This window comes from Lithobates pipiens, unplaced genomic scaffold, assembly GCF_037356315.1.
Source record: "Lithobates pipiens isolate NorthernLeopardFrog02 unplaced genomic scaffold, aLitPip1_a1.2 Scaffold_27, whole genome shotgun sequence".
Lineage (NCBI taxonomy): Eukaryota > Metazoa > Chordata > Amphibia > Anura > Ranidae > Lithobates > Lithobates pipiens.
The window spans coordinates 12,216,184-12,234,962 of record NW_027507788.1 but is presented as its reverse complement, the minus strand read 5'-3'; the positions used below and the strand labels follow the sequence as shown (position 1 = coordinate 12,234,962).

The window sequence follows — 18,779 nt, the reverse complement described above, 5'->3', positions numbered from 1 at the left end:
GAATGCTACCAAAAGAAAGCTCTATTTGTTTAAAAAAATGATAAAAATGTAATTTGGGTACAATGTTGCATGACCGCGCAATTGTCATTCAAAATGTGACAGCTCTGAAAGCTGGCCTGGGCAGGAAGAGGGGGTGAAAGTGCCCGGTATTGAAGGGGTTAAATTCACAAAAGTGTAAGGATGTCGTTTCTTTGTCTTTTTTTTTTTTTTTATCTTTGCGACTTTGACTTCAGAGAGTCTTGTAAGTTCAGTAATGTGTGTCGCATTCTGTATATTGTTATGAGTTTCTAAAGTCATAAGCAAGTCGCAATGCAAAGTTCCATGACTTTGGGGGGTATCAGCACTGTGAACTGAGTCTTGATATTGTGTTTTGTATGCATATATAGATATGTAAAATATAAATAGTGTGTCTAATTAGATTTTTTTTTTTTTTTTCCCCAGACAAACAATCAGAAAGGCAGCGGCTGGGGCTTTTCGCACCCTTTCTGTTCGTTCTCTGTGCCGCCTGGGTTATCTTTTGGTAAGCCACCGACTTTTTAAATCTCACCTCCAGCCTTCTCTTCAGTCTTGTACTGTTGGACTGAAATAGCTTGATGGCAGCTGATGCTTTATATTTTGGGGGGCGTCAAACAAAACACCCATTCCTCCCCGGTCATTGGATTTCAGTTCTTGCAATCGTGGAGGCTCAGCATATTGCATGTGGGAGTTGCCAAAGGATCGGTCAGCATGCAAATACAGCCTTCCTAGGAATGACCACGCCGCCAGACTGACACCCACCCATCAAGGCCTTGTAATATTTACATAACCAGGTCAATTTTTGTATGGGGGGGGGGGGGCATTACCATGCAAATTAAGCCTGCCTAGAAACGCCCACTCCTCCATGCTGACATCCATTTAGGAATTTTTTTGATATTTACATAACTCCTCCCACTGCTTGCATCAGGGCTTGACGGCTCTTGGGAGGAGTACTGAGTTGCGGGGCTGTGATGTTTTCAGGAAGCGGTGTACAGCCGCCGGCCCCTCACATTAGCTTTGATCTGCCTTCAGTGCATAGAGAAGCACAGAGACCCCATAGAAGTATCTAGAAAAAGCTGGACAGCCGCATTGCAAGACAACACCTTTACATGCCTCCCAACTGTCCCTAATTTTGAGGGACTGTCCCTGATTTGGAGCAATGTCCCTCTGTCCCTTATTTTGGTCTGATCTATGTAGTTGTATATAAAATTCACTTTTTTCACATAGCGCTTCTCATAGGTTACTAGTATCAAGCGCCCCCCTGTGGTAATCTTAGACACTCACTTAATAGTTCACGGTTTTCCACAACTCAAATTAGCTGCCATAAACTTACCGTATTTATCGATGTATAACACGCACCCCAAGTTTAGGAGGGAATTTTAAGGAAAAAAACATTTAGGGGGGAAGTTTAAGGAAAAAAAACTTACATTTAAATGCCCATCAATGCAGCCTTATCAGTGTCCATCTGCAGCCTTGTCCAGTGTCATTTACAGCCTTGTCATTGCAGCCTTTCCCCAGTTTCATTGCCACTTTCCAGTTTAAAAATGGCGCCGCTGAGACGCAGAGCTGGATGTCCTGTGTATCTTGGCAGTTCCCGGCGGCTCTCGCAGTCGTGACTGTGAGCGGAGCCGAGAGCCGCCAAGATCATAGCCGAGTGTACTCGGCTCAGCTAGATTCGGCTCCGCTCATAGTCATGCCCAGTCCCTGTGTCCATCATAGGGCGGGACTGGGCATGACTGTAAGCGGAGCCGAGTCTAGCCGAGTACACTCAGCCATGATCTCGGCGGCACGCTCCTCCACTTACAGTCAGCGGAGAACGGCGTATGACACGCACCCACGATATTCCCCTTGTTTTAAACTCTTAAGGACCGCCTCACGTCAATATACATCAGCAGAATGGCACGGCTGGGCACAATCACGTACCGGTACGTGATTCTTTAAGTGCCCAGCCGTGGGTCGATTGCGCACCACCACCGGCGGCGAGCTCCTGACCCGGTCCTGAGCTCCGTGGCCGCAGGACCAGTGGACCCGATCGCCACTGGTGTCTCGCGATCGGATCACGGAGCTGAAGAACGAGGAGAGGTCTGTGTAAACAAACCTCTCCCCGTGCTTCCCTGTGTGGCTGTCACCGATCGCCTCTTCCCTTTTTTTTTTATAGGGAAAGACTATCAGTGATGTCACAAGCCAGGCCACGTCCCCCGAAAAATAAAACCATCTCCTCATGCATAACACCTACACTGCCCCCTAGTGGTTAACTCCTTCACTGCCAGTGTCATTCACACCGAAATTGGTGCATTTAAATTGCACTGATTGCTGTATAAATGACAATGGTCCCAAAAAATGTATCAAAAATGTCCAATGCAATGTAAACAAGCATCTCCCTGTTCTGCCTAGCAACAGTGACACTGATCTCTGCTCCCTGTGATTGCAGCAGAGGTCAGTAATGTGTAAAACATAGCCATGCCCCCCCACAGTTAGCACACTTAACCCCTACACTGCCACCCACTGGTTAACCCCTTCACTGCCAGTGTCATTTACACAGGAATCGGTGCATTTATATAGCACTGATTGCTGTATAAATGACTGGTCCCAAAAATGTGTCAAAAATGTCCGATGTGTCCGCCATAATGTCGCAGTCACGATAAAAATCGCTGATCACCGCCATTACTATTAAAAAAATAAATAAAAAATGACATAAAAGTATCCCCCTATTTTGTAAACGCTATAACTTTTGCGCAAACCAATCAATCACTTATTGCCAAAAATATGTAGAAGAATACGTATCGGCCTAAACTGAGGGGAAAAAAAGATTTTTTTTTATATATTTTTGGGGGATATTTTTTATAACAAAATGTAAAATAATGCGTTTTTTTTTTTTTTTTTTTTTTAATTGTCGCTATATTTTTGTTTATAGCGCAAAAAATAAAAACCGCAGGGGTGATCAAATACCACCAAAAGAAAGCTCTACTTGTGGGAAAAAAAGGACATCAATTTTGTTTGGGAGCCAGGTCGCCACGACCGCTTAATTGTCAGTTAAAACGACGCAGTTTCGAATTGCAAAAAGTGGTCTGGTCATTTGCCTGCAAAATGGTCCGGGGGGCTGAAAGTGGTTAATGAGCCACGGATCATGGTGGCAGCTATCCACCGGTATATAGCTGTTTCTTTCCACAGGTTTAAAGAGAGATTTTTTTTTTATTTATTTTTTTGTAATTTTAGCCCCCTTCTTCAGTTGTGCTTCTAAATTTAGGAAGTGCACAATTTTTTTTCACTGATTTCATAGGTGAGCTTGATATTCTTCTGAATATCATTCAGTTTGGAGAAAAATTGAATCAGACTGCCTTCATCACCTTTCCATATTAAAATAAAGTCATCAATAAATCTCCTGTACATGATTAAATCATCTGGGATATCGGGGGGGGAAAAAAATAGCTTGCTTCTCCCATTTGGCCATAAATACATTGGCAACACTTGGTGCAGACTTTGCACCCATTACCATGCCATTTAGTTGCCTATAATACTCCTCGTTATGCCAAAAATAATTGTGCTGCAGTCCATACGCCAAACACCTGAGTATGAATCGTTTTTTTGTTTTGAGATAAGGTTGCTAAATTCCTCCGTAGCCCATTTTTTGCTGCTTGATCCTCATGATCTATTACTGTATACAGCGATGAAACATCTGCTGTAGCTATTAGATATTTGCATTCCGGCCGTAATTCAATGGCATTAAGAATTTTGATTAGATGTTTTGTATCCCTTAACCAGCTGACACCCGTGCTATGGCCAAAGGACGGCCACAGCGCGGATGTGAATTCCCGGGAGGACGTCCTATGACTGCCTTCCCCTGTGCACGCTCCCTGCGCGCGCCATGATCACTGAGTCACTGAGACTCGGGTGATCACCGATCCCTTACAGATCCCTTACCATGTGATCAGCTGTCAGCCAATGGGCAAATTTTTCTTTGTTTCCTTTTGGTTATAAACTCTAATACCTCCACACCCTTTTCATTAACCACTTGGCGCCCACACTATGTCTATTGGGCTTTCAGTGGTTATATCTAAATGATGCCTGAGGCCACAGACATCATTCAGAAATTGCCGTTTTCAGCCGGCGATTCCCTGCACCATAAGAACGATCATAGCGGCTGTTCCGCTGCTTGATCGGTATTACGGGCGGTCGGTGAGTCGGTCACAGGATCCGCCGGCCCCAGCAAGTAACCATAGAGATTTCCGGCGGACTAGATCGTCCCCGGAGTCTCTATGATCGTTCGGAGGCCGGGCGCGATGTTATGACGTCACGCCCGGCCTCTGTATTCAAATTAATGGCGCCGATCTGGCTAGGAAGCCAGGATTGTGTTTTTTTTTTTTTTTTTTATTCCCAGCCTGGAGGTGAGATATGGGGTCTTATTGACCCCCCATATCTCACTGTAAATATGTCCGATCGTGCCATATTCTTATTATTACAAGGGATGTTTACATTCCTTGTAATAGGAATAAAAGTCATAAATTATTTTTTTTAAGTGTAAAACTAAAAAAATAAAAATAAAATTAACAATAATAAAAAATTTTTTTAAAGTGCCCCTGTCCCCCATGAGCTCGCACACAGAAGCGACCGCATACGTAAGTCCCGCCCACATATGAAAACAGTGTTCAAGCCACACATGTGAGGTATCGCCGCGAACGTTAGAGTGAGAGCAATAATTCTAGCCCTAGACCTCCTCTGTAACCCAAACTATGTAACCAGTTAAAAAATGTAAAGTGTCGCCTATGGGGATTTTTAAATACCAAAGTTTGGTGCCATTCCACGAGCGCGTGCAATTTTGAAGCGTGACATGTTGGGTATCTATTTACTCTGCGTATCCTCCTCTTTCACATTATGCAAAAAAATTGGGCTAACTTTACTGTTTTTTTTTTTTTTTTTTTCTGAAAAAAAACGCGTTCGAAAAATTGCTGCGCAAATACCGTGCGAGATAAAACGTTGCAACGAGCGCCATTGTATTCTTTAGGGTCTTTGCTATAAAAAACATATATAATGTTTGGGGGTTCTATGTAATTTTCTAGCAAAAAAATTAGGAATTTTACATGTAGGAGAGAAATGTCAGAATTGGCCTGGATGCGAAGTGGTAACTTATACCACTCATCTACTGAGTCCTGATCTAACAAACCGTCATTGATGGAGGGACGTCCCACCTTAATCTTCTAGGAACTGTATTTTCTTTGATATATTGTTCATGGGTGGCTATATCCCACCACAGACTAACTTTCTTTTCCATTAAATGCCCAAATTTATGAAAATTGGTATTTAAATCTCCTGTTTCAGCAGTCAGTTGGAAAAGACATCTTTTAAATCAACTGTGCGATTCTCTATATATATTAAATATCTCCATATCTGCTGCTCAAGTGCTGCTGCTTACACTTTTTGTAGCTGCTGACTTTTAAATGTGTGGAGCTCCACTTTAATGTATAAACGGTGCGAAAGGATAAATCCAAGTAAAAAAAAAAAAAAAAAAAAAAAGCCTACTTACCGACCAGCTCGCAGTTCATCTGCCCTCAAACTATCCATCAGTATACACGTGCTTCCACTGTGGAGGCGCTTATAAATTAGTGATAGGAACTACAGATACCGGGGTGCCTTGGCGATGCGCTGTAGGTTACGCATGCATTTGCAAATGTGTGCAGACTAAACCTCTGCTTTTAACGCATACTGTTAGACAGATTGATTTGGTTGTCTGTGAGCTGGTCGGTAAGTAAGCTTGTTTTTACTTTTTTTTCCTTTGATTTATCCTTGGCCCTGCTTATACCCCCTTGTAGGAGACCTGGAGTCAAGATGAGCAGGAATCCAGATCAACCCCGGCATTAAGGTCCCTTTCCTAAGCCAGCATGTATGGCTGTTTCTGAACCGGGCTGAGCCTCGACTCGTACACCATAGAAATACCACCCCTTGTACCCTGGTCATTAGTACACCATTGTTTGTAAGCTGTCAGTGAGACAAATTTTAATTAAAATTGCCATTTGCATGTTTTTAGGGGGCAGGGGGAGGGGGAATTCAGCTTTAACTGAGACCTAATTATGGTGTCAGCTGTAAATAATGTGATTTTCATTCAGTCTCCTTTAATACAGTGCTTATCATAACATGTTCTTAATATTTTAGGTTATGCAAGAAACCTCGTAGTAACCGGCCTTCTGAAGAGACTTCCCTAAGATCGTCTACCACCGCAGGCCCAAATGGCCCATGTGTTCCAATTGCGCACCCAAATGGCCCACGTGATCCAACTGCGCACCCAAATGGCCCACGTGATCCAACTGCGCACCCAAATGGCCCATGTGTTCCAATTGCGCACCCAAATGGCCCACGTGATCCAACTGCGCACCCAAATGGCCCACGTGATCCAACTGCGCACCCAAATGGCCCACGTGATCCAACTGCGCACCCAAATGGCCCACGTGATCCAACTGCGCACCCAAATGGCCCACGTGATCCAACTGCGCACCCAAATGGCCCACGTGATCCAACTGCGCACCCAAATGGCCCATGTGATCCAACTGCGCACCCAAATGGCCCATGTGATCCAACTGCGCACCCAAATGGCCCATGTGATCCAACTGCGCACCCAAATGGCCCATGTGATCCAACTGCGCACCCAAATGGCCCATGTGATCCAACTGCGCACCCAAATGGCCCATGTGATCCAACTGCGCACCCAAATGGCCCATGTGATCCAACTGCGCACCCAAATGGCCCATGTGATCCAACTGCGCACCCAAATGGCCCATGTGATCCAACCGCGCACCCAAATGGCCCATGTGGTCCAACCGCGCACCCAAATGGCCCATGTGGTCCAACCGCGCACCCAAATGGCCCATGTGGTCCAACCGCGCACCCAAATGGCCCATGTGGTCCAACCGCGCACCCAAATGGCCCATGTGGTCCAACCGCGCACCCAAATGGCCCATGTGGTCCAACCGCGCACCCAAATGGCCCATGTGGCCCAATCTGCAGTGTGAAAAGCAAAAAAAAAAAAACACAATTATTTTAGGTGGTGCGTGTTTTCCTGTTTTAAGCTAAATTTCTACCAACGGTTTTTCAGCTTTCCATCTATTAGGGAAGGAGATTTTGCACGGTTTTCCAGTTTTTAGTAAATCAACCCCCAGTAAGTATGTTTTCTAATCAGACAAAGCAAGCCTGACGGGAGACAGCTTTTTCTGCACGCCTTTCTTCAGTTGACTCGCAGTGCTCTGAGTATCCTTTGTCATGTGTTAAAAGCTTCTTTGTAAAACAAGATTAAAACTGACCCATAATGAGGTGTTTCCCCCAAAATATCGAACCACTTAGGTGGTCGAGATGTCCAGCCAAAAAAAAACTTCAGTTTAATATTTGCCCTTAGTCGCCCTGCCCAGTGTTAATAGGCCCAAACCACAGGTCAAAGGGGTAGTTAGTACAGCAGAATTGAAAGAATGGGGAAAATGGACATTCCCCTTGCATTAGTAGAGTATTATGTAACTGTGGCAGTTGCATAAATATTTATAGTAATAGCTACAAAATAATTTTCCCAAACACTATAGATTTGCATTATTAAGAAAATCACTTTGGCATTAGGGCATTATGCCGTTTGTGAGGATAAAGGTTACACTTTTTGAGACGGGGAGTCCCTTATACAGTGTTCACATAGGAAGAACCTTCTGTGGCTTCGCTTTTAACTTTTGTTTCTCTCTCTGTGGGCGTCTAATACAATGCCATATAGATGCTAGCTTGCTGAGTGAAATCCAATGATCTAATCCCCAAATCCCTAAAAATGTAGCTGTCCTTTCCCTAAACACTAAAGTTTTGCATTATTCAGATAATCACTTTAGCATTAGTTATGCAATTTGCGATGATATAGGTTACGCTTCTTCTTTTAGGGCTGGTTAGGTTACAGCACCCAAGAAGGACCATGTGGCTCAATGTAATTTTTTATTTATTTTTCCTAATCTCCATGGGTGTCAATTCAACAATACAAAAAGGTTAAACCACCATGTCCTCTTGTCATGCTCACAATCCCTTCTGACCCTTTTTTTTTTGGGGGTCCCCTAGGCATCATGACCCACAGGTGGTGCACCCTCGTTAGAAGACCATTCTACTTTGAAAGTGATGCCTTTCAGTTGGTCAGAACAAACCCTTACCTAGTTCTGTCTTATCAAGAATCATTTTAATGAGCCTGAGAACAAGTGCCTCCGTTAACAATACAAAGGTAAAACAAATTGGCGGGCCGGGTGCTCTATTTAGTTGGACTAACTTGCAGCTATCTAGCTCCTTTAAAATTGTTTTACCCTGCCCAATTTGGGTGGACAACCTCCGGGTTGTGAGTAGACCACCATTATGGGTTTAGCTTCAGCACAATGTAGGTACATTGGATACCAACGTTCAGCTGATCGTGGACTGGCCTTAATACAGGTATTTGGGTTGTGCCGTAATTCACAGTGAGCATGGATGCTAGGTGAGGTTTAGGTCGGGGGGGTCTCCAAACTTTCTAAACAAATGGGCAGTTTACTGTCATTCAGACTTTAGGGGGGCTGGACTGTAGCCAACTGGAGTAGAAAATGTATCAGTTGGAGTAAACAATGCCCCATCTTTGGTCTCAGTGAGAGGAATTGTGACCTATCATTGGTGTCACTGGGCCCCATTGTTTCTGTCATTCGGAGGAATTTAACCCCTATCTTGGGTGTCATTGGGAGAAACTGTGCCAGTGAATAAAATGGTGCCCCACGGGCCGGATAAAAGCAAGCAAAGGGCCACATCTGGCCCCCAGGGTGCAGCTTGCAGAACACTTGTATAAGTCTTCCTCCTTTTTAGGCTTTTTTTTTTTTTTTTTTTTTTTTTACAAACAATAGACTAGACTAATACTGCCATAAAAATAGTATGCAAGCTTCTCCTGTATAGTAAACTTTTTTCCGTTTTTTTTTCTCATAGGAATCAAACAAAAGCTAATATATTTTTGAGGAATTTCCCCTATAGCAGATACCCTGGTGGGTAGACCCTTAAAATCACAACACTCATGGTCTTGGAGGACAAGACCTTTTAAAATTAAACTCTAATAGCATTTCCTACATTATGATAGCCAAGCTTATTTCTTAAGGGTAGCCATGCAGGGTCTGATGAGGATCACAATTACGTATTGTTTGCCAAAAACAGGCTATGAAGGGGTCGTCTATTTATGAGAGTTGCAGTTGCACACAGATTGTCCCCATTTGGGACATTTTCTTAGCGACCTTGAATCTTTCTTTTCTCCACAGAAAAATAAGGGATGTTTCATACACATTTTCATCCTTTTTTGGCTCGTTCACTCAACAAACATTACCGTGTAACCAAAGGTGTTTTGAGGCATGATGGTCAAAAAATTGGACGTGCTGCCTTTTTGGATGTGTAAATCTATAGATCTCCTTCAGATCGGTTGAATGGGATCCATTGAAAGGTCAGCACATCTGAAAATGTATGAATGATCTCCTGAGCTGAGTTGATGAGAAAGATCAAGGCAGGTTTGAGGAGCAAGGGGGCTGCTTCAGGCTCTATTAGGTCTTTATATGCTGGGAGTGCATGCAGTTAAAGACCTTGTCTCAGCTCCATAGAGGTCAATAAGGATGGAAGGAAGTCCCAGAAGCCGCACATCATACAAAGCACTCATGTAAAGAGTGAAAGCAGCCTCCGCCTAGACTCTGTTCAGGGCAGGACGAAACTTGAAACTTGTCTGGGGCAGAGTCTAGGCTGAGGCTGCTTCCATGCTTTACATGATGGTTTTATGAGATGTGCGGCTCCTGACGACCTCTCTTCCTTCCTCACTTACCTCCAACCTGCGGCAGACTTCAGTGCGATATGGTTGACCAACAGAGGTGGCACACATTTAATGGGGGAAGTAAAACGGAGATGAATTGGAACCTTCTTGTACTGAAGTTTTTGTAGGCATTAACAAGCTTCTCTGATGGTCAGAAGTGCTTGTTATTGCCTTGGTGAACCCCTACACAGCCTTGCCTTTGCAGGCAATACCTAAATCCTGGCCTTCAACAGACCGTGCATGGCAACTCAAGGGCACTACAAAGAGCAGTAATGATGTACAGTGTGGAGTGGAGCTCCATGAGATGACCATGCTAGGGTTACCAATTTGGATCAGTGGGGAGGAGACCAGGTATGGAGAAAAGATTAAGATGGCAAAGGTATGACTTGGATGCCAATTTCAATTCATAGTCTCCAGCTGGTCCCATATGTAAGTACCCACAGACTTGAGATTGTAAAGTGTTGGATTGGCCAACTATAATCTCAAGTCATTGGCTACCTTAAAGCTGAACTACACAGCTGAAATGCATATATGTGGACTACTTTACCTGTAATCCTGTCCAAACAGTCTTAAGATTTGCGCAGCTCTGCCAGGCAGTACAGCTTGGCTGGTGACCTGTCTGCTCTATGCTGCAGTGAAACATGACAGGTGACCAACTCTAGCCTGTGATTGGACAGAGAAGGAGCAGCAGCCACTAACCTTTCCACCTACATTAACTTTCTGCCATTTCACCCAGCCCTGATGAAAGGGAATTGTGTGGCCCCCAATGGAGGTCTCTACCCTTTTTGTCAGCACGTTTGTCCAGCATAATTGATTGGCTGCTAGCGCTGCCCTGCCCATTCTATGTTCTACTGTACAGGGGGTTGACCCTGAAGATGTCAATATAATTGAATTTGCCCAGCGGGTTGCCCATTAGGCCATCTTCTGTCTGACATTCCGCGATTGAAAAATTGAATAGCGGGGCAGAAAGTTTTTGGTAGAACAGCGCCTCCATCCAATCAGATTAGCTTTTCTTTTGGTATTTTGACAGCTGGCGGCGCCGTCTGCCAAAATGCCATAGCTGTATCGGGAGATTTTCCCCTCCATGTTGTGTAGCATGGATGGAAGAATCTGCTAGATTTGGGCTGAATGGAAAAAATGTGTGTATGGCCAGCTTGGGTGTAGTTAACTTCTCCTCCGTTGGCCATACACATAGTGGTAGAGGAGCACTAGACACAGGTTATCAAAATGCTGACAAAGTCATTACTTGACCCCAAGTGGCTTGTAATTGGCAGCTCACCACAAAGGCGGGAACCTCCCAGGAGAAGACATTCACCCAAGTTTAGAAATTCAAGTCTAATAAATCAGAGAGAGCACCAAATAAAAGTCCAAAGTCTTTATACAACTAGTTATAACAAGCAGGGAAACTCGTTTCAGGGGCCACACAATCCCCCTTCGTCAGGGCTTGGTGAAATGCCAAAATGTTAAATGGACTCAAAGATGCTCCTGCAGACAGAGGATGTTAGAACAGTCCATGCTGGTGTTCATAGTAGAAGTGGCAAAGACCTTGGACCTTCTACTATCCATTTAACATTCTGCCATTTCATTCAGTCCTGATAAAGAGAGATTGTGTGGCCACAAAACACATTGGGCATCTTTTGCCCTGCTTGTTGGAACCAGTTGAACGATCAAACTCTTTTGGGCTCCTAAGGATTATTTTTTTTTTTTTTTTTTTTTTAATTAGGTGCTCTCTTTGCCTTAATTAATAAAGGTTGTATGTGGCGGTAGGCTGTAATGCTGTGTTGCCACACATGTGTACAGCTGGCATTGCTGTTCTGTGCCAGCTTCCACAGACCCCTCCTGGTCAATGTTTATGATCAGAAAGTAATAGGACAGGCTGCCAATCTTGTAACCACTGTGAAAGCCAATCACAGCGATCACAAGATCGGGAAGTTCAGGGCCCTCCCCCTCTGTCCGGCAGAAATGGATTTAAAATGCACTGAATTATGTATTTAATATATGCATGATGACATTAATTCTGCCTAAAGTTCAGCTTTAGGAAACCTCAACAAGATGTCCAGTTATTATTGTTAAAGGTGAATTCCAGTAGTTCAGCTCCTTTGTAAAAAAAAAAAAAAAAAAAAAATATAGAGGCACACCGAGTCAAGTCCAAGGAGGTGCATGACCTCTTGTGGTTTTATCTCTATTATTTACATCTGACAGTTTTATCATTTTATTGCACTCCCCAGAAGACTGCAACTGCTGCATTTCCAGGAGCCCAACGCTGATGCTTCAGGGTGAAGCATCTTCAACATTAGTCTGTGCAGCTGCTATGCCTGCATCTCCCCATCCTCCTATCCAATCACAGAAGCCTTTGTATTATGTGAACTAATTCACAAAATACAAAGGCTTCTGTGAATGGGCAGCAGAGAGGAGGGGGGGGGGGGGACATAGCTGCTCTGTGTGCCTCGCTCTCCTCTCTCACAGCTCCTCTGGCACAGCCATTAATCTTTCAGATATAAGTAACCGAGATAAGTTCAGGAGATATCATGCACCTCCCTGGACTCAACTCATAGTATCCCTTAATTTTTTTTTACAAAGTGGCTGAATTCCTGGAATTTAGGCTTTAAAGCAGTTGGGTGGTTCCAACTAGTTGCTGTTTATACTGTACATTACCATTGCTTTTTGTAGTGCCTTTTTTTTGTTTTTAACACCCTTTAAGGTGTAATCCCACCCTTAGATCAAGAAAACAAAAACTGCTGTTTTAGATTTGGTGACCTGGTTCGGTTTAACCCTTTGATTGCCACACCGTGAAGGCAGTAGGGATGAGCTTGTGTCTGTTCTGAACCCAGAAATCCACCGTCATTCGTAGACCAATCAGCTGCAGTTGGGGGTTGCCCTGCCCTGCCCTGCATCTTGCAGCTGACATAAAAGGGGGTGAGATGCTCATGACATCGTATGGCGACATGGTTTGGTAAAGACACAAGCTCATGGCTACGTGGCAGCCACGGGGTTAAAGCAAGCTTGAGGTCGGTTACAGCAGACTGAGGGCAGTGCAGGGGAGACATTCGAGTTCTATTAGATCCCTGATGTCTTCATAAAGAGTACTTGTCAATTGCCCTATGCTATGTCACTGGAGGGCTTATTAGCCCCCTTTGTGATAGTTGAGAAATTTTTTTTTAGTAAAAAATTATAACATTTTTAATATATTAAACCAAAGTATTAATGCTATATGTGAGTATAACTACTGAAAAAAATGTTTTAGACTGTGGGAAAGTTTTTTTTTTTTTTATTGTTGTGTCACCGTTGTGGCGATTTCCTAGCGTTTTGTGTCCAAGGGACACAACAAGAAGTTAGAACAAAGTCGGCAAACTGGGGGGAAATCCCAAATAAAGACTTGTCACCAGGACATTTGATTGGAAGAGTTTTCCTTTATTGCTTTGTTTCCAGTGACAACTGTCAGCAGAGGGTAATTTTGTAAGGAACGTGATATCTGTAATAAGAGGCGCTCTATACTTACTTTTTCCGGTGGGCTGTTTATGAAAACGCTGCCTCACTGTTCGTTGACTGCTGCGTATAGCTACACCAGATTTGTAAAATTCCACCCCCTGAGCACGCTGGGTTTTCCCCTGCCAGCTTGTACTGCCTCTCCTGTATTGATGGAAGGAACCATTAGGCCGCGTACACACGGGCGGACTGTATGGCCTACTTAGTCCGTCATATACAATCCGACGGACAGTCCGTCATACTTTCGAATGAACGGACTTGACCACACACGGATGCACAAACAGTCCGTTGAAAGCTTGCGCGATGACGTGTACAGCACGTACGACGGGACTAGAAATAGGAAGTCCAATACACAGCAATGCACCCTTCCGCCGTGTAAATCCTTTCTGAGCATGCGCCATTCTTAGTCCGTCGAACTAGCCTACTGACGAGCGGATTGTCCGCTGAAACCAAAGTATGAAGGACAGAATTTCGAAAAATCCGAAATACTTAGTACGCCAGACTGCACGCTGAAAAAGTCCGCTGAAGCCCACACACGAGCGGACTGTCCGCTGAAATGTGTTTCGACGGACTAAGTAGGCCATACAGTCCGCCCGTGTGTACGCGGCCTTACTTGCAGTGGGGGAAACGGGTATTTGACTTGAATAGCTGTAGCGGCTGGTGAACACCAAAGAGGACCACCAGAAAGGTGAATATAGATTCTCTTTTATTATAGGTACTCTTTTATTTTTTAACAAGTAATCCTTTGCTGATGGGTCACCTCCATTTTATGGCTTCCCTTACCTTCTGTCTTCAGGAGATTGGCCACCAGTAGGAATGAGCTTGGGTTCAGTGTGAACCTGGAAGGAAGCTGTCATTGCTGGGTCAATCAGCTGTTGGTGGTGGATTCTCTGCTTTGCCACTGCATGGGCATAAAAGGACGGGAATGCTTGTGACCTCATTGACCTAATACAGCTGTATGGCCATATTAGATCCAGGATGTCGTTGGCTTATAATGACCACATGGCTATATTAGGTCATCAAAATCCATTGACGTAATGTGGCCACAAGGCCATAGACAACATTGACGTAATGTGGCCACATGGCCATAGACAACATTGGCGTAATGTGGCCACATGGCCATAGACAACATTGACGTAATGTGGCCACATGGCCATAGACAACATTGACGTAATGTGGCCACATGGCCATAGACAACATTGACGTAATGTGGCCACATGGCCATAGACAACATTGACGTAATGTGGCCAGAAGGCCATAGACAACATTGACGTAATGTGGCCACATGGCCATAGACAACATTGACGTAATGTGGCCACATGGCCATAGACAACATTGACGTAATGTGGCCACATGGCCATAGACAGCATTGACGTAATGTGGCCACATGGCCATAGACAGCATTGACGTAATGTGGCCACAAGGCCATAGACAGCATTGACGTAATGTGGCCACAAGGCCATAGACAGCATTGACGTAATGTGGCCACATGGCCATAGACAGCATTGACGTAATGTGGCCACATGGCCATAGACAACATTGACGTAATGTGGCCACATGGCCATAGACAACATTGACGTAATGTGGCCACATGGCCATAGACAACATTGACGTAATGTGGCCACAAGGCCATAGACAACATTGACGTAATGTGGCCACATGGCCATAGACAACATTGACGTAATGTGGCCACATGGCCATAGACAACATTGACGTAATGTGGCCACATGGCCATAGACAACATTGACGTAATGTGGCCACATGGCCATAGACAACATTGACGTAATGTGGCCACATGGCCATAGACAACATTGACGTAATGTGGCCACATGGCCATAGACAACATTGACGTAATGTGGCCACATGGCCATAGACAACATTGACGTAATGTGGCCACATGGCCATAGACAACATTGACGTAGTGTGGCCACATGGCCATAGACAACATTGACGTAGTGGGGCCACATGGCCATAGACAACATTGACGTAGTGGGGCCACATGGCCATAGACAACATTGACTTAGTGGGGCCACATGGCCATAGACAACATTGACTTAGTGGGGCCACATGGCCATCGACAACATTGACTTAGTGGGGCCATATGGTCAGTATTATTGGGTTAATGAAGTTTCCAGCATCAATGGTGTACAAGGTCACAAGAGGATTCCTCTGCCCGCAACTGTTTGACCTGGAAATGACCACTTTCTTCCAGTTTTAGTGGAACATGTATTCATACCGAGCTCATCCCTAGTTACCAGGACAGAAAGTGAGAACGAGTCTTCCCAACAGAGAAACGGACGGCCATTAAAAATAAATTCCAGGGGTTCTCTACAATCTTTCCAAAGTGAAGGGAGATCCCCTTTTAGGACAGTTGTCACTGGAACAAGTGTCCCCAGTGGAGGATTTCCCCTCTTTCCTAATTCTGGTGACCACCAAAAGTTTGAATTAAACGTAATGAACACTTTAACTGCCAAAAACTTTTCTGCACTGAGTTTGCACACCTTTTGCCAAATTTTACTTGATATATCAAATTATAGATGCACTTGAATACATTTTTCGTTTTCCCAAGTAACTAAGAAATCATGGACATTTTAATGCTCATTTCACTGTCAAATATTAATAAACTGTGTGTTAATGCCAATTGTAAAGTGTCATATAAGCTTTCCTCCAATTGACTACACAGCACGTGCTGCCTTTTTTTTTGTGTAGTTGATTCGCTAATGTTTTTCTGTTGATCCTGCCAGTAAGAGCTTTCCAGCGGACTTTCTGCGTCAGGGTGACAACCCTCACTTTCCCTGTCTTATTGCTGCAGCAGGGTTGTCACCCTGCGATGGATCCTCTCCAGAACTTCAAACGGACATACCCAAGGTGCAGGAAAGTATAGAGCCGCCGTTGCTGACTCTCTTTGGCAAGTGTCTGGTTATAGGACTTTTGTGTCCCAGAAGAAAGGTGCTCTAGGGCCCGGGTCACCAGGCTTTTGGGCTTATGTTAATGGAATCAGTTTGAGACTCTTCAGAATTCATTGACTTGGGTATTTGATTTGCAGTTGGCTTCCGTCTGGCCGACAGGTTTTGTGTTTCTATAGACTTGTATTAAAATGTGAAACCCAACCCGGGTTGATGTGAACAAAAGCCTGTTGACCCTGGCCCTACAACGGGGGTCCGAAAAGTGTCAGAATTCTTTTTTTCTATTCCATGTCAAAGACTCAGAATTCATGGAAGCCAAAGCAACAGCATGACGGTCTGGGAACTAGCATTCCAAAAAAGTTCTCCAATGGAAATGGAGCCCCCATATTTTTCTTATAACCTGCAATTTTAAGAGTATACCAGGGCAAAAAAAAAAAAAAACGTATATGCAGTACATCTGTGCAATATATTATCCCTTTAAATAGTCTACTAGGACAGAAAAATACCCTACGGTTGGCTCCCAATTCCTGTTGTGGGCTGACAACACAGCATTTTTGTGGAACTTTATGGTGTCAGCCCTGCCTGGTTGTCTTTGCTAAACTGTTGAAACACACCCACTCTCCTCTCCTCTGCAACATAAAGATTCTGTAGCCCAAGATAAGATCTGGGAGGGCTGTGTTGACTCTCCTTGAGGTAAAAGAGAAAAGTGTACACAGGACTGCTCCAAATTTCTGGCAGGATCAACAGTTTAAAAAAAAAAAAATATATATATATATAAATTATCTGAAAAAAAATGTCTGCACTTATCTAGCAGATTTAACAAAATGGGAAAAAAAAATAAAGATCCTCCCTTGCAGTGTATCCTCTTGCAAAAACAAAAACCCCTTTGTAGCACTTTTTCTATCAATCTGAATTCTGCACTTTTTGACCAGCCTGGTTATGAATGTTATCATTTTACTGTTTTTTATATAAACAAAGCAATTAAAGCCTATTATGACATGTTTGTTCTTAGCTACTGTCATTCTTTGTATATTCCTCTGCTTTAACGTGCAATAAAATTTTTAACACATTCTTTATGCCTTTTAATTATTTTTACAGGTTTGTAGGGGGGTGTGTGTGTGTGTGTGTGTGTGTGTGTGTGTGTGTGTGTGTGTACACACACACACTAGTAGAACCAATTACTTTCAGAAGCCACCCAATTAGTAAATAGAGTCCACCTGTGTGTAATTTAATCTCAGTATAAATACAGCTGTTCAGTGAAGCCCTCATAGGTTTGTTAGAGAACCTTAGTGAACAAACAGCATATTGAAGGCCAAGGAACACACCGGACAGGTCAGGGATACAGTTTTGGAGATGTTTAAAGCAGGGTTAGGTTATAAATAAAAAAATCTCAAACTTTGATCATCTCAAGGCGCTCTGTTCAATCCATCAGCGGAAAATGGAAAGAGTATGGCACAACTGCAAACCTACCAAGACATGGCCGTCCTTGGTGGGAAAACTAACACAGCACATCGCCCTGAACACACCATCCCCACTGTGAAACATGGTGGTGGCAACATCATGGTGTGGGGATGCTTTACTGTAGCAGTGGCAGGGAAGCTGGTCAGAGTTGATGGGAAGATTGATGGAGTCAAAAACGGGGCAGTTTTAGAAGAAAACCTTTTAGAGTCTGCAAAGGACTTGAGACCGGGGCGGAGGTTCACCTTCCAGCAGGACCCCAAACGACCCTAAACATACAGCCAGAGCTACAATGAAATGGTTTAGATCAAAGCATATTCATGTGTTAAGCCTCATACACACGATCGGACTTTGTACAAACTTTCCTGTGGATTTTTGTACAAAGGGCGTCGGCCGTGAACTTGTATTGCATACACACGGCAGGACTTTTTCAGCCAACTTTCACCAAATCACGTGTTTTTTTTTTTTTTTTTTTTCTGCTCTTTACCGCCACCTTTGGTCAACTTCTGTATTGTTGTCTGATCTTTTGCATTGGTTCTGAGCATGCGTGTTTGTACTTTGTACAAAAGTCCGATGGTTTTCTGTACACACGATCGGACTTTGCTCCATCAGACTTTTTGTTGCCGGAAAGTTTGTCCGTTCCCACAGCCAACAAAAGTCAGATGAAAACCGAAAACATTTGTCCAATGGAGCGTACACACGGTCAGATGTTGCCTGAAAACAGCTAATTTGCATGTTTGTTGTCAAAAAGTCAGGTCGTGTATATGGGCCTTTAGAATGGCCCAGTCACACTCCAGACCTAAATCCAATTGAGAATCTGTGGCAAGACTTGAAAATTGCTGTTCACAGACGCTCTCCATCCAATCTGACAGAGCTTCAGATATTTTGCAGGACCCCAAGCAAACTGTAATTAACAAAAAAGGAAACAAATATTAAATTACCCTAAAACGCAATAAAAAGGGGGAGAAATAATCTTACACCTAAAATAATAAAGAGGGCAAGGATATCTGAAAAAAGTCTACTAGATGGACCAGAGAAGTCCTAAAATCCCAATGGTGGAATAAGATCTACAAAAAAAAAGAAAAATTTATATATATATATATATATATAAA

At 43.7% G+C, this 18,779-nt stretch overlaps 1 protein-coding gene across 1 annotated transcript in view; it reads left to right on the top strand.

Annotated features, from left to right (window-relative positions):
- LOC143933358 (uncharacterized) overlaps nucleotides 1-9,289 on the top strand; it is a 46,598-nt gene extending 37,309 nt beyond the window's left edge. Inside the window, exons 9-12 of the mRNA XM_077456225.1 lie at nucleotides 442-520; nucleotides 6,163-6,755; nucleotides 7,100-7,162; nucleotides 9,282-9,289. Of these exons, the coding sequence (XP_077312351.1) occupies nucleotides 442-520; nucleotides 6,163-6,755; nucleotides 7,100-7,162; nucleotides 9,282-9,289 (743 nt within the window). The remainder of the gene's footprint in view (nucleotides 1-441; nucleotides 521-6,162; nucleotides 6,756-7,099; nucleotides 7,163-9,281) is intronic.
- Nucleotides 9,290-18,779: the final 9,490 nt, after the last annotated feature.